Raw genomic sequence first — 19,020 nt, forward strand, 5'->3', positions numbered from 1 at the left:
ATTTGCTGAAAACTTTACATAATTCAAATTTATATTTAGTTAGCAAACTCACATGAAGTGAGGCCCTGAAAGGGGTTTGTAAAATCATTTAAATGGGGACTGTACGAAGGTTGACTGATGATAAATTCGACCACTTTGTCATTTACAAAGTTTTCTTCGTAGTATTATATTGAAAATTCCCCAAAAAGCTGCTACAGTCATTCCTGATCAAGTATTGAAAAGTGACCCAACGTCAGGCCTTCATGTGACAACAGTGAGCATGCGCAAAAACACCCTCTTCCCCAGTAAATTTGGATAAATATTTTTTATACAGATAACTGCAAGTCATTTATTTGTACAGAATATTTACCAATTTTGTTTTTATTTACACCAGTTGGTGTTGTAAGTGGAAACTATTAGATGGTGTGATCAATTTTATAAATAACCGATTGCAATCGAATATTTCCAAGGTGGTCGACTTTATCATCAGTACCAGTATCGTATCTACACCAACATTATCACCACACTGCCTGCTTCTAACTTTAAGTCTTGTTTTACTTTGTATTGCCTCCTGTCCTCCCCACCACACACACACACCACTCCAAAAAACAGACAGTGTCTGGTGTAGGCCTACTGGGTATACCAATTACCGGGATATACATATTACTGTGATTGTCCTGTTTTGACACTAAACATTAAAATTGCTTTACAATTTTTCTCTCATTATTCATGCTCAATGTGCTTAGATTTTTAGCGAAACTATTTTTGAAAATTGGGGTGTCTTTCTTTTTATTTCTCACTGATCCCAGAAATTAAGGAATTTAGCTAAGTGACTGGTCATAATGGTTAATCTTTGCAATTTTTCTCCGCAAATTTTCAATGACTTTTACTTATTTCTGCCATATCTGTTTCATATTTAGTTTGGCCCATTGTAAAATATTATATGCTTCCTTTGTCTTAGATCAATTTAACAACTTCTTTAGATTGAAAGTTGATGAAGTTCACGGTAATAGGTATATGCAAGAAAATGCTAAAATTCCCCACCTCTGTTCTTTGAATGACAGTAGTGGAACATAAGACACAGTCACGGTAATTGGTATACCCAGTATAACTGCTGGAGGCCTAGCCAACAATCTAGCCATCCAGTGACAGGATACTTAGCCTATCCCCGAAAGGTTTTTCTAGGTGTCCAGTAATCAGTTTGTTTATAAATAGCTTTTTGATTTTATTTATCTTATTTTGTTTGCGTAATGTAGCAGGATTAAGGATGAGTTCAAACCTAAAATATTAATCAATTACTGTGACAAATTTGTTAATGGCAAAACAATTGAATATAGAAATAGATCAAATTTTCTTACTTGTTTGTAAAGTGAGTGTTTTAAAACACTAACATTGCATTTTTTTTTTACAAGTAATTACCGGTAGTTATAATTAAATATTGGGACACAATACATGCAAGATTTTGAATAATATAAATATCCTGTTTTCTCATATTCTCAGGGGCCTAAGGGATTGTATTTATTCCCAGTAACAGATTAACCATTTCATAAACAGCATTTGGGTGTTATTTTGTAGACAATTCACTTGTCTTTCAGATGGAGCCATGAAATGTTACAGGAATTATCCCATTTAATTATTTTGTTACAGTATTTGATACCACCCTCAACCACAGAAATGGACCAAGAGTTTCTCGTATTCCCATGGATTTAGATTTGACTCTTCATCACAAATAAGTTGTAGAATTTAAAACATTAAAATTACCATTGTGTAATAAAAAGGTATAATCTGTAGTAAATACATCAAGAAATATGAAAATTAATTGCATAATAAATAATTTATGGCAAACTTGCTAACACAGCCTGAAAAAAATGAGGATTTTTTTGAAAATTCAGTAAAATGGCGATAGTTTCATCAGTTTGTGTTCAAATCACTTGAAATTTTCAGTGTGTCAGTTTTGTACCGTTCCTGTCTAGAAAATAACAAAGTTTAACTTTAAGGCAAAAAACGAGAATATGAGACAACCCTGAGAATACGAGAAACAGGGATAATACTTATTATAAATCTAATAATTTTTCAAATTTTTTTTAGTTATTTATGATATTTCAAAAACAAATTCTTATCTTGTGATCATATTTAGGATGTGCCATATAGCATATTGAAAGTTTTTTTTTGTCATTTATCATTACTTTCTTTGTTCCAATTTTCTATTGCAACACTTTATTTTACACTCTCTTTGAAATTTCTTTTTGTCTCAGCACAACAACAACAACAATTTGGAAGGCTTTTAAGCAAAGTAACTTAATGAGCAGCAGCATTTTTAGCTCATCTGATTTTTTGAAAAAAAATGATGAGTTATTGTCATCACTTGAGCGGTTGTCGGCGTCGGCGTCTGCGTCGGCGTTGCCTGGTTAAGTTTTTATGTTTAGGTCAGCTTTTCTCCTAAACTATCAAAGCTATTGCTTTGAAACTTGGAATACTTGTTCACCATCATAAGCTGACCCTGTATAGCAAGAAACATAACTCCATCTTGCTTTTTGCAAGATTTATGGCCCCTTTTGTACTTAGAAAATATCAGATTTCTTGGTTAAGTTTTATGTTTAGGTCAACTTTTCTCCTAAACTATCAAAGCTATTGCTTTGAAACTTGGAATACTTGTTCACCATCATAAGCAGACCCTGTACATCAAGAAACATAACTCCATCTTGCTTTTTGCAAGATTTATTGCCCCTTTTGGACTTAGAAAATCAGTTTTCTTGGTTAAGTTTTATGTTTAGGTCAGCTTTTATCCTAAACTATCAAAGCTATTGCTTTAAAACTTGCAACACTTGTTCACCATCATAAGTTGACCTTGTATAGCAAGAAACATAACTCCGTCCTGCTTTTTGCAAGATTTATGGCCCCTTTTGGACTTAAAAAATATCAGATTTCTTGGTTAAGTTTTATGTTTAGGTCAACTTTTTCTCTTAAACTATCAAAGCTATTGCTTTGAAACTTGCAACACTTGTTCACCATCATAAGCTGACCCTGTACAGCAAGCAACATAACTCCATCCTGCTTTTTGCAATAATAATTGCCCCTTTTGGACTTAGAAAATCATTTTCTTGGTTGAGTATTATGTTTAAGTCAACTTTTCTCATAAACTATCAAAGCTATTGCTTTAAAACTTGCAACAGTTTTTCACCATCATAAGTGGACACTGTACATCAAGAAACATAACTCTATCCTGCTTTTTGCAAGAATGATGGCCCTTTTTAGACTTAGAAAATCATGGGTAGGACAATATTTCTATTACACAAAAAAAATCAGATGAGCGTCAGCACCCGCAAGGCGGTGCTCTTGTTAAAACAAATATTGATTAAATGTATTTGAGCAAGTTAATGTTCAGAGTATTGTATATGGGGGGCCTCCATAGCCGAGTGGTTAAGGACTCTGACTTGCAATCACTTGCCCCTCACCGATGTGGATTCAAGCCTCACTCATGCATGGAGGGGCACCTGGGGTCTTCCTCCGCCATCAAAGCTAGAAAGTTGCCACATACACTGTAATTGTGTCGGTGCAATGTTAAACCCAAGAACAAAAAAAAGAGTATTATATTACAACTGTTGAATAGAAATATACATAATTTATAAATATATTGATTACCAGACACCTTAAAAAACCCAGTGGATGGGCTACAGGATTTTTTTTTTACTAAGAAAGAGATGCCGATAGTCAGCGTCTTCCCATCGGAAAATTTTTCCCCAAAAAATCAATTTTCCCTAGTCTAGTGGCAAAAAAAATCTCCAATTTTTATGTTTTAGTAATATTAGATCCACTTATCTTAAAAATCATTGCATCCTTAATAGTTTGACATACAGCAATGATGTAGGCAACTAGTCAAGATGGTGATTACACTAAATATAGCTGTTTTATTACATCACTGACAGTGTGTCCCAGCTTTCAACACTCAATATATATGATGACGGGAACCAATTGACTAGATCCCAGCATTACACGTTGACGTATATTAGCCACATACAATGACGTAAACCAATCTTTATCCGGGGATTCCAAAATTCTAGAAAGATCGACGACAGACTTGATGTATATAACATATGGAATTTTCCCCAAATTGGCCTCTTTCGAGTGATTTTTTCCCCGTTGACCGGTGCCCAGTGTCTTCCCCATCTTCTAAAAAAAAAACCTGGGCTAGGCATGTAGTTACCACACAGCTAGAATGCAAACTAGGCGTCCTGTTACTGGAAGGCTAGATACACTCCCTCCCCACAAAAAAAGGAAATGTCTAGGAGTATGGATCCATACCTCTAGAATCTGATTCTGGAAAGCCTGTTAGGGGTAATCTAGAACACAGACCTCCCTTTTTACAGATATTAAGTGTTATTTTCATCTTTAATAGTGTTGCAAATGAAATATCAGATAAAATTAACTTAGTATTCACCTAAAACTTGAATCTTTATAGTTCACTAATTATACTAGCATTCTTCCGATTGTTTACATTTTCTTTCAAAACTTAAACTGAGGAACACCAAATAAATCACAAGGAATCGAAGTGGATCAAATAGATTAGACAGAATGGTGTTAAATTATGTTGTGACAAACTGTATTTAAGTGTTTTAATAATATGTTTTCCAGACGTTTGATGACCATCATGAAATACAATAAAATGAAAATACCTGTAAAATCACTTCTTTTCATGAACTGCTTGATAGATCTTCATTGAACTTGATTTATAGTATCATTATAAAGTCCTCTACAAACTCTGTTCAATAGGGGCACTAAATAGCCCTTTGTTGGGGCTGCTACAGCTAAAAACAGAAAAAATAAAAACCTTCAAAAGACTTCTTCTCATGAATTTCTTGATGGATCTTTGTCTAACTTGGTCTGTAGCATCATTATAAAGTCCTCTACCAAATTGATCAAATGGAGACACTTGGCCCCTTTTAGTGACCACTATATAGCTAAATACAAATACCTTTAACTGACTTCTTGTCATGAACCACATGATGGATTTTCATCAAACTTTGTGTGTAGCATTGTCATGAGGTTTCTTGTGATGATTGGCCCCATTTAGAGGTCACTAGAGCTAAAAATAGGAAAGCCTTTCATGAACTAATTGATGGATCTGCATCAAATTTGGTCTGTAGTGTCATTGTAAGGTCCTCTCCAAAATTTGTTCAAATGGTTGTGCTTGATCCCTTTTAGGGGACACCAGAGCTAGGAATAGAAAAAGCATTAACTTCTTATTAGGGGTGACTATTGAGGCCAATTTTGGCTATCGCAATACTATTGATATTGCTTAAAAACTATTGCGATACTATTCTGTTGCAGGTTACTATTGCGATACTATTGCAATAGTTATCGGCCATCCTATTTTATACAGTAAAGCTACCAACTGGCATTGTTACACAGTGTAAGAGACGGCACTGTTTATAATTGCTGTTAACACACATTGAGATGTTTGTATAAATGAAATGGACAGAAATAATTCTAACATTAAATATTTCTTGACTTCCTTAGCTTTGAAACAATAAGTAAAACAATAAACCTATGCAAGGTATACTCAAACGAATCGGCCATTTTGTTGCGAGTGTCAACATGTTTAATAACCCAAAGCATCGAAAAAGACGAAAATTAACGGATCGGTTTAAGGTGTACCAGCACTAAATGAAGGGCCCTACCGAACAGTGTGCTGTATAATACAAGTATCCTTCTTTCTCCATGTTCATAGTACATTTTCTCATCTAAGATTAACAGGTTATTTAAATATATTTAATCAAAGTTTCTAAGAAACTAAATTTATTAATTATCTCCAGACTTCTCAGTCCTTTATGGTAGTTAAATTCCGTGAGGGTAATTATTGTAATGGAGACGTAAACATTTTCCGAGGCGCAAATGAAAGCTGGCTCTTGGTTTATAAATTATAAATTATTTCTGTATTTACTAAAATTTCAAAACTATCGAAACTATCGATTGTTGAAGGAACTATCGGCGATTGTTATTGGATCGTGACTTTTCTATCGATGCATGCTATCGGGACACTTAGTATCGCAATGCATCGATAGTTCGATGTATCGTTACACCCCTACTTCTTATCTTGATGTTTATTCAAATGGTAACCTATGTTTGGACTGTCACAGCAAGAAAAAAACCTTTAAAATAAATTTCATTTAAGATTTTAATGAACTTCTTAAAGGATGTTCACTAAACTTGGTCAGAAACAAGGTCACAAAAATATTCACATGGTCAAGATCCTCTTCAGGTGAGCGATTTAGGCCTATTTTGGTCTCCTGTTTATTTGATAGATACGGATACAGATTTGAGTTGCAAAATGTATTAAATAATTAGGTATTCAAAACTGGCATAAGCATGAGAAATATTTGTGAAGCAGACATAATTATGTTTTATTTTTAAATTTTGAATTTTTGCAGGATTGAATTACAAGAAAGCACTTATTTTGTTAAACTTAAATGCACACATTATTTATTCAAGGTTGTGTCTGCACTTTGTTTTGTCGCCAGATATTTGTGGTTATTGTTTGTACAGAGAAAAATGCAAATTATGTATACATGACATTTACATTGTACATGCATTACATTCACTGAAATACTAACTAGTAAGTTGGAAAATTCATTTACTTAAATATTGCTCTTTTGTTTAGCTAGCTTACATGCAGATTTATATGAACTCGCATAATCTGGAAAAACAAATTTGTGGGATAATGGTTTAGCGTGTTGTACTTGAGATATATGGATATAGTTAATGACGGTACTTTCCCTATGAACAACTTTATAGCTCACCTGAGCCAAAGGCTCATGGTGAGCTTTTGTGACCGCTGAATGTCTGTCATGTGTCGTGCGTCCATCAACATTTTCTAAAAAAGTCTTCTTCTTGAAAACCACTGGGCAGAATTACACCAGACTTCACAGGAATGATTTCTAAAATTGACTGATCCATCTTCCTATTTGGGCCGTACCATTTATTATTTGAAGGGGTGTTTATTGAAAATTTACTGACTGAACAGGGAACAGTGCAGACCATGATCAGCCTGCACGGATGTGCAGGCTGATCTTAGTCTGCACTGGTTGCAAAGGCAGAATCACTTGCTGCCAGCAGGCTAAAGGTTTAATGTATTGACTCAAAAAAGGGGAACACATATCTATGAATCACAAGATCATGACTTTGATTCCTGGGCAAGACATAATTATCTGACAATATGAAAACTGGCATTGTGTCAAGTCATTCATCCTGCACCTCTCATTCATGTGGAGAAGCCGTCAGTTACATGTGGAGAAAAGGTTATTACTGGTACAGAATCCAGGAAAACTGCTTAGGTTAAATGCCTACTGTTGCATCATTGAAATACTCTTGAAAAATGATGTGGAACCCAAAACAGTCAAAGGATTCCATATGATTAATGTAGATTCTATGATATATTTGCAGAATGTGAGCTGAAACTCAGTGGTGAAAATGGCAGAACCTATGAAAACTCCATGGTATAGTGTTAACCGTGAGCTTCTTGCGGTGAAAGTGATATACTTTACATTCCTTGCAGGTACTTTCAAAATCCTTCTAAATCTTACAGACAAGAGTTTAAATACACAACAATAAAAGCCAGTTTGTAGACTTAAAAATGCTGAATATTCATACAGCATAATATGAAATTGAAAACATTTTTATTTTGTCAGTTATATTAAATACTTTACTAGCTTTATTTATTTTTCCATACAAATTTCAAAAATAGGATTTCTGTATTGCTATTATACTCTCGTTTGAAAAACTGGACATATTATGGGAACTCCCCTGGCGGGCGGGTGAGCGGGCGGGCAGCGTCCACAGACTTTGTCCGGAGCATATCTTCTTCATGCATGGAGGGATTTTGATGAAACTTGGCACAGTTGTTCACCATCATGAGACGGAGTGTCATGCGCAAGAACCAGGTCCCTAGGTCTAAGGTCAAGATCACACTGAGGTCAAAGGTCAAATTCAAGAATGACTTTGTCCGGAGCATATCTTCTTCATGCATGGAGGGATTTTGATGAAACTTGGCACAGTTGTTCACCATCATGAGACGGAGTGTCATGCGCAAGAACCAGGTCCCTAGGTCTAAGGTCAAGTTGCACTTAGAAATCAAAGGTCAAATTAAAGAATTACTTTGTCCAGAGCATATCTTCTTCATGCATGGAGAGATTTTGATTAAACTTGGCACAGTAACTGTTGTTCACCATTATGAGATGCAGTGTCATGCGCAAGAACCAGGTCCCTAGGTCTAAGGTCAAGGTCACACTTAGAGGTCAAAGGATACAAGAATGAAAACTTTGTCCAGAGCATTTCTTCTTCATGCATGGAGGGATTTTAATATAACTTGGCACAAATGTTCACCACCACGAGATGGAATGTCTTGCACAAGAAGCAGGTCCCTAGGTCTAAGGTCAAGGTCACACTTAGAGGCCAAAGGTCAGATACAAGAATGACTTTGTCCGAAGCATTTCTTCTTCATGCATGGAGGGATTTTGATGTAACTTGGCACAATTGTACACCATCATGAGAAGAAGTGTCATGCACAGGTCCCTCCTTTAGAATTACTTCCCTTTGCTGTTACTATAAATAGCTTGTATTGTAACTTTTTTATTACTAGTCGTAGGGAAAAATCGAGACCACTTTTCTGTAGTACAACATGCATGTTACATCCAATTCTGAGGTGTATTTTGACCTATCTCTACCTGGTAAGGATTTTTGTGTGGACTTACAATTTTTGGGGGGGGATTTTTTTTTTTTTTTTTTAAAGATTAACTTCCCTTAGTTTGTTACTATAAATAATTTATATTGTAACTTTTTAGCTCACCTGAGCAATGCTCAGGTGAGTTTTTCTGATCGCTCGATGTCCGGCGTCTGTCGTCCGTCGTCTGTCGTCTGTCAACATTTAGCTTGTGTATGCGATAGAGGCTGTATTTTTCAATTAATCTTCATGAATATTGGTCAGAATGATAACCTTGATGAAATCTAGGCCGAGTTCGAAAATGGGTCATCTCGGGTCAAAAACTAGGTCACTAGGTCAAATCAAAGAAAAACCTTGTGTATGCGATAGAGGCTGTATTTTTCAATTAATCTTCATGAATATTGGTCAGAATGATAACCTTGATGAAATCTAGGCCGAGTTCGAAAATGGGTCATCTCGGTTCAAAAACTAGGTCACTAGGTCAAATCAAAGAAAAACCTTGTGTATGCGATAGAGGCTGTATTTTTCAATTGAACTTCATGAATATTGGTCAGAATGATTGCCTTGATGAAATCTAGGCCGAGTTCGAAAATGGGTCATCTCGGGTCAAAAACTAGGTCACTAGGTCAAATCAAAGAAAAACCTTGTGTATGCGATAGAGGCTGTATTTTTCAATTATTCTTCATGAATATTGGTCAGAATGATAATCTTGATGAAATCTAGGCCGAGTTCGAAAATGGGTCATCTCGGGTTAAAAACTAGGTCACTAGGTCAAATCAAAGAAAAACCTTGTGTATGCGATAGAAGCTGTATTTTTCAATTGATCTTCATGAATAATGGTCAGAATGATTGCCTTGATGAAATCTAGGCCGAGTTCGAAAATGGGTCATCTCGGGTCAAAAACTAGGTCACTAGGTCAAATCAAGGAAAAACCTTGTGTATGCGATAGAGGCGGTATTTTTCAATTGATCTTCATGAATTTTGGTCAGAATGATTACCTTGTTAAAATCTAGGCCAAGTTCGAAAATGGGTCATCTCAGGTCAAAAACTAGGTCACTAGGTCAAATTAAGGAAAAACCTTGTGTATGCGATAGAGGCTGTATTTTTCAACTGATCTTCATGAAATTTAGCCAGAATAATTACCTTGATAAAATCTAGGCCGAGTTCGAAAATAGGTCATCTGGGGTCAAAAACTTGGTCACTAGGTCAAATTGAAGAAAAACATTGTGTATGCAATAGAGGATGTAGTTTTCAATTGATCTTCATGAAATTTGGTCAGAGTGATTGCCTTGATGAAATCTAGGTCGAGTTTGAATATGGGTTATCTGAGGTCAAAAACTAGGTCACTAGGTCAAATTAAAGAAAAATCTTGTTTATGCGATAGAGACTGTTTTTTTCAATTGATTTTTATGAAATTTGGTCAGGATGATTGCCTTAATGAAATCTAGGTCGAATTTGAATATGGGTCATCTGAGGTCAAAAACTAGGTCACTTGGTCAAATCAAAGACAAAAATTGTGTATGTGATAGAGGCTGTATTTTTCAATTGATCTTCATGAATTTTGGTCAGAATGATTGCCTTGATAAAATCTAGGTCGAGTTTGAACATGGGTCATCTAGGGTCAAAAACTAGGCCATATCTAAGAAAATGCTTGTTTTATCGCAAGAGACCAATTTTTTGGTCCAATCTTAATGAAAATTGGTCAGAATATTTGTTTCCATGAAATCACTAGGTCAAACATGTTTTACACTGTTATGGTGTGTTTCTTAGGTGAGCGACCTAGGGCCATCTTGGCCCTCTTGTTTATTATTGGCCTTAGGGAAAAACCGAGACCACTTTTCTGTGGTACAACATGGATGGTACCTCCAATTTTTAGGTGCATTTTGACATATCTGTACCTTGTTTTTGCTTGTTGGTTAAATTTCTTCCCTTTGTTGTTCCTGTCCTTTGGACTTAAATATTTTTACTGAGGGCCTTCTTGTCCTAAAATGCAATGATAACAGGTGAGCGATATAGGGCCATCATGGCCCTCTTGTTTATAATTGACCTAGGGAAAAACCAATACCACTTTTCTGTGGTACAACATAGATGCTACTTTCAAATTTTAGGTGTATTTTAAGGTATCTCTACCTGGTAGGAGTTTTTATGTTGATTTAGAAGAACAAAAGAATTACAATAATTACTACCACAAAATTAAAATTTCATTTGCAAATACAGGTGATAGTATAATTTCTATAAAGAAATTTGCTGTGACGGGCGTATATTGTGACATTCTGGCACTCTTGTTTAATAATCAAACAATATTCACTGTGCCCTCCAAAATTTTTTGGGAAGAGGCATGGGTGGTGGGGGCACTTCGAGTTGACCTTGTCCATCAAAAGTATGCATGAAAAGGGTCTTAAAGTTTATGTTGCATGTATCTCAAAAACATTTGACATAGGATTGTAAAATATAATAGGAATATTGTTTAGCATGTGAAGTTGTGCACCTGTAGTTTTGTTTGAGATTTCACTCTGAGCCAGATGAGAGTTATAGCCCTTAACTTAGTAAAAAATATGCGCATAAGTGCAATCAAGTTTGTGTTGCACGAATCATAAAACGTATTTGACCAAGGGTCATAAAACATAATAGGAATACTATTCAGCATTTGAATTTGTGCATTTTGTTCGGGTTTTTAGCTCGACTATTCATAGAATAGTAGAGCTATTGGACTCGCCCATGCGTCAGCGTATGCGTCGGCGTCTGCATCAGTGTCCGCATCCCGATTTGGTTATTAATAAATTTTTGTATGTAAGCTGGTATCTCTGCAACCAATTGTGGGAATGGATTGAAACTTCACACACTTATTCACTGTGATAAACTGACTTACATTGCACAGGTTCCATAACTCTATTTTGCTTTTTTACAAAATTATGCCCCTTTTGTATGTAAGCTGGTATCTCAGTACTCACTAATTGGTTGGATTGAAACTTCACACACTTGTTCACTGTCATGATCTGACATGCACAAAGCAGGTCCCATAACTTTATTTTGCTTTTTTACAAAATTATGCCCCTTTTTCAACAATTATTAGAAATATTTGGTTAAGTTTTTGTATGTAAGCTGGTATCTGAGACAGTATCCACTAATGGGAAAGGATTGAAACTTCACACGCTTGTTCACTGTCATGATATGACATGCAGTGCAAAGGTTCAATAACTCAACTTTGCATTTTACAAAATTATGCCCCTTTTTAAACTTAGGAGTTTTGGGTTTAATTCTTATATGTAAGCTGGTATTTCAGTACCCACTAATGGGAATGGATTGAAACTTCAACACTTGTCCACTGTCATGAGCAGATAAGCACTATGCAGGTTCCATAACACCACCCAGTCTGGTAAGGATCCATGCTGTTCGCTAACAGTTTCTCTAATGGCAATAGACTTTGAAAGCGAACAGCATGGATCCTGACCAGACTGCGCGGATGGGCAGGCTGGTCTGGATCCATGCTGGTCGCAAACACACTATGTTGGTTTTCTCATGGCAAGGCTCATATAATGCTGTTATATCATTGACCTTTCTGAAATGGTTGAAAAAACAAAACATAACTGCAGCTGTATTTAAACCATCAGGAAAGTTCTGAGTTGTGTCCCTTCATTTGCAAAAAATCCTACATCCTTCATATCAGAATTGTTTAAGAAAGACCAAACAGCCGTTTAAATTTGTCCTCAGTTTTATCATTTATAATGTTAAAACAATTTTTTGAAATTTATGTCATTGACTTTCATGTATCATTATTATACCCCCACCAAACATGTTTGAGGGGGGTATATAGGAGTCAGTTTTGTCGCGTCGCGTCCCGTCCCGTCCCGAAATCTCAGTTATTACCAAATGGATATGATTCAAACTTAAAATACATGTTCCACCTCATCACCCACATCATGTGACACAAGGTGCATAACTCTGACACCAAGTTTTCATGAATTATGTCCCCTTTTAATTAGCCCACCATCATCAGATGGTGGGCTATTAAAATCACTCTGCGTCCGTGGTCCGTCCGTCCGTCATTCCGTCCGTCCATCCGTCCGTCCGTCCGTTAACAATTTCTCGTTATCGCATCTCCTCAGAAACTACTGGGGGGATTTTGACCAAACTTTGTCAGAATGATGTATTGGTACCCTAGTTGTGTCCCCCTGAAAATCAGACTGGTTCAACAATTTATGAGTGAGTTATGGCCCTTTGTTTATTTCTATAATTTACATAGATTTATATAAGGAAAAACTTTGAAAACCTTCTTGTCCAAAACCACAGAGCCTAGGGCTTTGATATTTGGTATGAAGCATTATCTAGTGGTCCTCTACCAAGATGATTCAAATTATTTCTCTGGGGTCAAATATGGCCCCGCCCTGGGGGGTCACATGGTTTATATAGACTTGTATAGGGAAAAACTTTGAAAAACCTCTTGTCCAAAACTACAGGGCCTAGGGCTTTGATATTTTGTATGTGACATCATCTAGTGGTCTTCAACTAAGATTGTTCAAATTATACCCTTAGGGTCAAATATGGCCCCACCCTGGGGGTCATATGGTTTACATAGACTTTATATAGGGAAAAACTTTGAAAATCTTCTTGTCCAAACCACAAAGCCTAGGGCTTTGATACTTGTAATGTAGCATCATCTAGTGGTTCTCTACCAAGTTGGTTCGAATTATCCCCCCTAGGGTCAAATATGGCCCCGCCCCGGGGGTCACATGGTTCATATAGACTTATATAGGGAAAAGCTTTTAAAATCTTCTTGTCAATAACTACAACATTCAAATTTGGACATGTATATTTTTGAGTGGCAAGATGAACCTTGACATGAGTTGACCTTGATTTTGACCTAGTGACCTACTTTCACATTTCTGTAGCTAGAGCTTCAAATTTGGACCACATGCATAGTTTTGTGCACTTGAAAAAACTTTGACCTTGATTTTGACCTAGTGACCTACTTTCACATTTTTGAAGGTACAGGTATCAAATTTGGACCATATGCATAGTTCCGTGTTTCAAAATGAAATTTGACATTGATTTTGACCTAGTGACCTACTTTCACATTTTTGAAATACAGTCTTCAAATTTGGACCACATGCATAATTTTGTGTTCCGAAATGAAATTTGACCTTGATTTTGACCCAGTGACCTACTTTCTCATTTCTCAAGCTACAGCCTTCAAATTTGGACCACATACATGGTTTTATGTACCGAAACAAACTTTGACCTTTACATTGACCTAGTGGCCTACTTTCACATTTTTGAAGGTACAAGCTTCAAATTTGGACCACATGCATAGTTCTGTATTCTGAAATAAAATTTGACCTTGATTTTGACCTAGTGACCTACTTTCACATTTCTGAAGCTACAGCCTTCAAATTCGGACCACATGCATAGTTTTGTATACCGAAATGAACTTTGACCTTAAGATTGACCTAGTGACCTACTTTCACATTTCTGTAGCTACAGGCTTCAAATTTAGACCACATGCATAGGATTGTGTACCGAAACAAACTTTGACCTTGACATTGACCTAGTGACCTACTTTCACATTTTTGAAGGTACAGGCTTCAGATTTGGACCGCATGCATAGATTTGTGTTCTGAAGTGAAATTTGACCCTTGATTTTGACCTAGTGACCTACTTACACATTTCTCAAGCTAAGCCTTCAAATTTGGACCACTTGCATAGTTTTGTGTACCAAATTAAACTTTGACCTTAAGATTGATCTAGTGACCTACTTGCACATTTCTCAAGCTACAGCTTTCGAATTTGGACCACATGCACAGTGTTGTGTACGGAAATGAAATTTGACCTTGAGCTAGTCAGTAAGTCTTGAAATTTGGAACACTCCAAAATGGCACATTGGTGGGCGCCAAGATCACTCTGTGATCTCTTGTTAGAATTTAAGGTTAATTTTGTTGTATTTTCACTATATCTCAGTTATTACTAAATGGATTTGATTCAAGCTTAAAATAGATGTTCCACCTCATCACCCACATCATGTGACACAAGGTGCATAACTCTGACACCAATTTTTTATGAATTATGCTCCTTTTTACTTAGAATTTAAGGTTGATTTTGATGTATTTTCACTATATCTCAGTTACTACTGAATGGATTTGATTCAAACTTAAAATAGATGTTCCACCTCATCACCCACATCATGTGCCCACATCATGTGACACAAGGTGCATAACTCTGACACCAAGTTTTCGTGAATTATGTCCCCTTTTACTTAGAATTTAAGGTTAATTTTGTTGTATTTTCACTATATCTCAGTTATTACTAAATGGATTTGATTCAAACTTAAAATAGTTGTTCCACCTCATCACCCAGATCATGTGACATAAGGTGCTTAACTCTGACATAAAAATTTTTATGAATTATGTCCCCTTTTACTTTAAATTTAAGGTTGATTTTGATGTATTTTCACTATATCTCAGTTATTACAAAATGGATTTGATTCAAACTTAAAATAGATGTTCCACCTCATCACCCACATCATGTAACACAAGGTGCATAACTCTTGACACCAATTTTTCATGAATTATGCCCCTTTTTACTTCGAATTTAAGGTTAATTTTGATGTATTTTCACTATATCTCAGTTACTACTGAATGGATTTGATTCAGACTTAAAATAGATGTTCCACCTCATCACTCACATCATGTGACACAAGGTGCATAACTCTGACACCAATTTTTCTTGAATTGTGTCCCCTTTTAGTTTTACCTAGAATTTAAGGTTTATTTTGATGTATTTTCACTATATCTCATTCTGATTGGCTTAGAGCCAAAGGGAAGTAACCTTTTTTTTAACTTTTGTACTGTGTTTCTTCCTCTTAAATTCCAGGAATTAGTCTATTTTTAGAAATCCTATTTTTAGATTTCAATATTTTAGGTATTTTTCTAACTTTTTTATTATAAGTCCTATGTAAAAAGTAAATACATTTTTCTGTGGTAACATGGGTCGGTAAGACATTTTTTTGTATTCACTTTTAGTGTATCTCTAATATTAGAGATTTTTTATATTTACTAGTATTACTATACTAGTATTATACTAGTATTACTTATATGTGGAAGCCCAGGGTGAAGTACTCCAAAGACTAAGTATTTTTAACATTTCTTATGGTTGCCATTCTTCTGTGACAAGACCGTATAGTGGGGGTATGAGTCACTCCTGTGACAGTTCTAGTTTTTACATAGCTATTGCGGCATTTTCAAATTTTCAAATAGCCCAGTTTGTTACAAAGATTACCATGCGTATCAAGAGTATTCAAAAAGGTCAAAAAGTACACCTTTGCCCTGCTAAATTTCTATAATGAACTTGTCCATCTTTCTATTTGGACATGCAGTACCATTAACTGTTAAAAAGGGTGCTTACCTAAAAGATACTGACTGAATGGTGAACAGTGCAAATCATGATCAGACTGCACGGGTGTGCAGGCTGATAGTGATTTACACTGGTATCAAAGGCAGAATTGATCGTGTCCAGCATGATAAGAGTTAAAATAAGAAATAGTAGTTTTAAGCTCATCTGATTTTTTGAAAAAAAAAGATGAGTTATTGTCATCACTTGAGCGGTTGTCGGCGTCGGCATCGGCATCTGCGTTGGCGTTGCCTGGTTAAGTTTTATGTTTAGGTCAGCTTTTCTCCTAAACTATCAAAGCTATTGCTTTGAAACTTGGAATACTTGTTCACCATCATAAGCTGACCCTGTATAGCAAGAAACATAACTCCATCTTGCTTTTTGCAAGATTTATGGCCCCTTTTGTACTTAGAAAATATCAGATTTCTTGGTTAAGTTTTATGTTTAGGTCAACTTTTCTCCTAAACTATCAAAGCTTTTGCTTTGAAACTTGGAATACTTGTTCACCATCATAAGCAGACCCTGTACATTAAGAAACATAACTCCATCTTGCTTTTTGCAAGAATTATTGCCCCTTTTGGACTTAGAAAATCAGTTTTCTTGGTTAAGTTTTATGTTTAGGTCAGCTTTTATCCTAAACTATCAAAGCTATTCCTTTAAAACTTGCAACACTTGTTCACCATCATAAGCTGACCCTGTACAGCAAGAAACATAACTCCATCCTGCTTTTTGCAAGATTTATGGCCCCTTTTGGACTTAGAAAATATCAGATTTCTTGGTTAAGTTTTATGTTTAGGTCAACTTTTTCTCTTAAACTATCAAAGCTATTGCTTTAAAACTTGCAACTCTTGTTCACCAATCATAAGCTGACCCTGTACAGCAAGCAACATAACTCCATCCTGTTTTTTGCAATAATTATTGCCCCTTTTGGACTTAGAAAAATCATTTTCTTGGTTGAATATTATGTTTAAGTCAACTTTTCTCATAAACTATCAAAGCTATTGCTTTAAAACTTGCAACAGTTTTTCACCATCATAAGTGGACACTGTACATCAAGAAACATAACTCTATCCTGCTTTTTGCAAGAGTGATGGCCCTTTTTAGACTTAGAAAATCATGGGTAGGACAATATTTCTATTATACAAAAAAAATCAGATGAGCGTCAGCACCCGCAAGGCGGTGCTCTTGTTAACTTTAGTTTCTGCTCTATGCATCTCAAGACATTTCTTACAAACCTTCATTCCCAAAATAAAGTGGACTTAAGGGTTTCTCTATGTAATTTACATATACAACATTTCCCGTCAGATAAAGTTTGTACTCAGGAAAGACAAATATTTTTCAATTAATCTTCATGAATTTGCCTTGATGAAATCTAGGTCAACTTTGAATATGGGCCATCTGGGATCAAAAAGTGGGTCATTAGGTCAAATCAAAGAGAAACCTTGTGTATGTGATAGAGGCTATATTTTTCAATTGATCTTCATGAAATTCAGTCAGAATGATTGCCTTGATAAAATCTTGGTCAAGTTTGAATATGGGTCACCTTGGGTCAAAAATTAGTCACTAGGTCAAATCAAAGAAAAACCTTGTGTATGCGATAGAGGCTGTATTTTTCAATTGATCTTTATGAAATTTGGTCAGAATGATTGCCTTGATAAAATCTAGGGTGAGTTTGGTTATTGGTCATCTGTGGTCAAAAACTAGGTCACTAGGTCAAATCATAGAAAAACCTTGTGTATGCAATATAGGCTGTATTTTTAGCTCACCTGTCACAAAGTGACAAGGTGAGCTTTTGTGATCGCGCGGTGTCCGTCGTCCGTCCGTCCGTCCGTGCGTGCGTCCATAAACATTTGCTTGTGACCACTCTAGAGGTCACATTTTTCATGGGATCTTTATGAAAGTTGGTCAGAATGTTCATCTTGATGATATCTAGGTCAAGTTCGAAACTGGGTCACGTGCCGTCCAAAATTAGGTCAGTAGGTCTAAAAGTAGAAAAACCTTGTGACCTCTCTAGAGGCCATATATTTCACAAGATCTTCATGAAACTTGGTCAGAATGTTCACCTTGGTGATATCTAGGTCAAGTTCGAAACTGGGTCACGTGCCTTCAAAAACTAGGGTCAGTAGGTCTAAAAATAGAAAAACCTTGTGACCTCTCTAGAGGCCATATATTTCACAAGATCTTCATGAAAATTGGTCAGATTGTTCACCTTGATAATATCTAGGTCAAGTTCAAAACTGGATCATGTGCCTTCAAAAACTAGGTCAGTAGGTCAAATAATAGAAAAACCTTGTGACCTCTCTAGAGGCCATATTTTTCATGGTATCTGTATGAAAGCTGGTCTGAATGTTCATCTTGATGATATCTAGGTCAAGTTCAAAACTGGGTCATGTGCGGTCAAAAACTAGGTCAGTAGGTCTAAAAATAGAAAAACATTGTGACCTCTCTAGAGGCCATATATTTCACGAGATCTTCATGAAAATTGGTCAGAATGTTCACCTTGATGATATCTAGGTCAAGTTCGAAAGTGGGTCACGTGCGGTCAAAAACTAGGTCAGTAGGTCAAATAATAGAAAAACCTTGTGACCTCTCTAGAGGCCATATTTTTCATGGGATCTGTATGAAAATTGGTCTGAATGTTCATCTTGATGATATCTAGGTCAAATTTGAAAATGGGTCAGGTGCCATCAAAAACTAGGTCAGTAGGTCAAATTATAGAAAAACCTTGTGACCTCTCTAAAGGCCATATTTTTCATGGGATCTGTATGAAAATTGGTCTGAATGTTTATCTTGGTGATATCTAGGTCAGATTCAAAACAGGGTCATGTGAGGTCAAAAACTAGGTCATTAGGTCTAAAAATAGAAAAACCTTGTGACCTCTCTAGAGACCATACTTGTGAATGGATCTCCATAAAAATTGGTCAGAATGTTCACCTTGATGA

General features: G+C 35.9%; 1 protein-coding gene across 2 annotated transcripts in view; it reads left to right on the top strand.

Moving 5' to 3' along the window:
- The window catches only part of LOC123557305 (major facilitator superfamily domain-containing protein 6-like), a 50,605-nt gene that overhangs the window by 359 nt on the left and 31,226 nt on the right, over positions 1-19,020 (top strand). The window contains exons 1-2 of one of the 2 annotated variants that reach the window (XM_045348718.2): positions 6,604-6,744; positions 7,420-7,531. In XM_045348718.2, the coding sequence (XP_045204653.2) occupies positions 7,447-7,531 (85 nt within the window). In that variant the 5' untranslated portion in view covers positions 6,604-6,744; positions 7,420-7,446. Of the gene's footprint in view, positions 1-6,603; positions 6,745-7,419; positions 7,532-19,020 lie in introns of those variants that run through there. The other variant, XM_045348717.2, reaches the window with a different exon arrangement.

Source organism: Mercenaria mercenaria, chromosome 5 (assembly GCF_021730395.1).
Source record: "Mercenaria mercenaria strain notata chromosome 5, MADL_Memer_1, whole genome shotgun sequence".
Classification (NCBI taxonomy): Eukaryota; Metazoa; Mollusca; class Bivalvia; order Venerida; family Veneridae; genus Mercenaria; species Mercenaria mercenaria.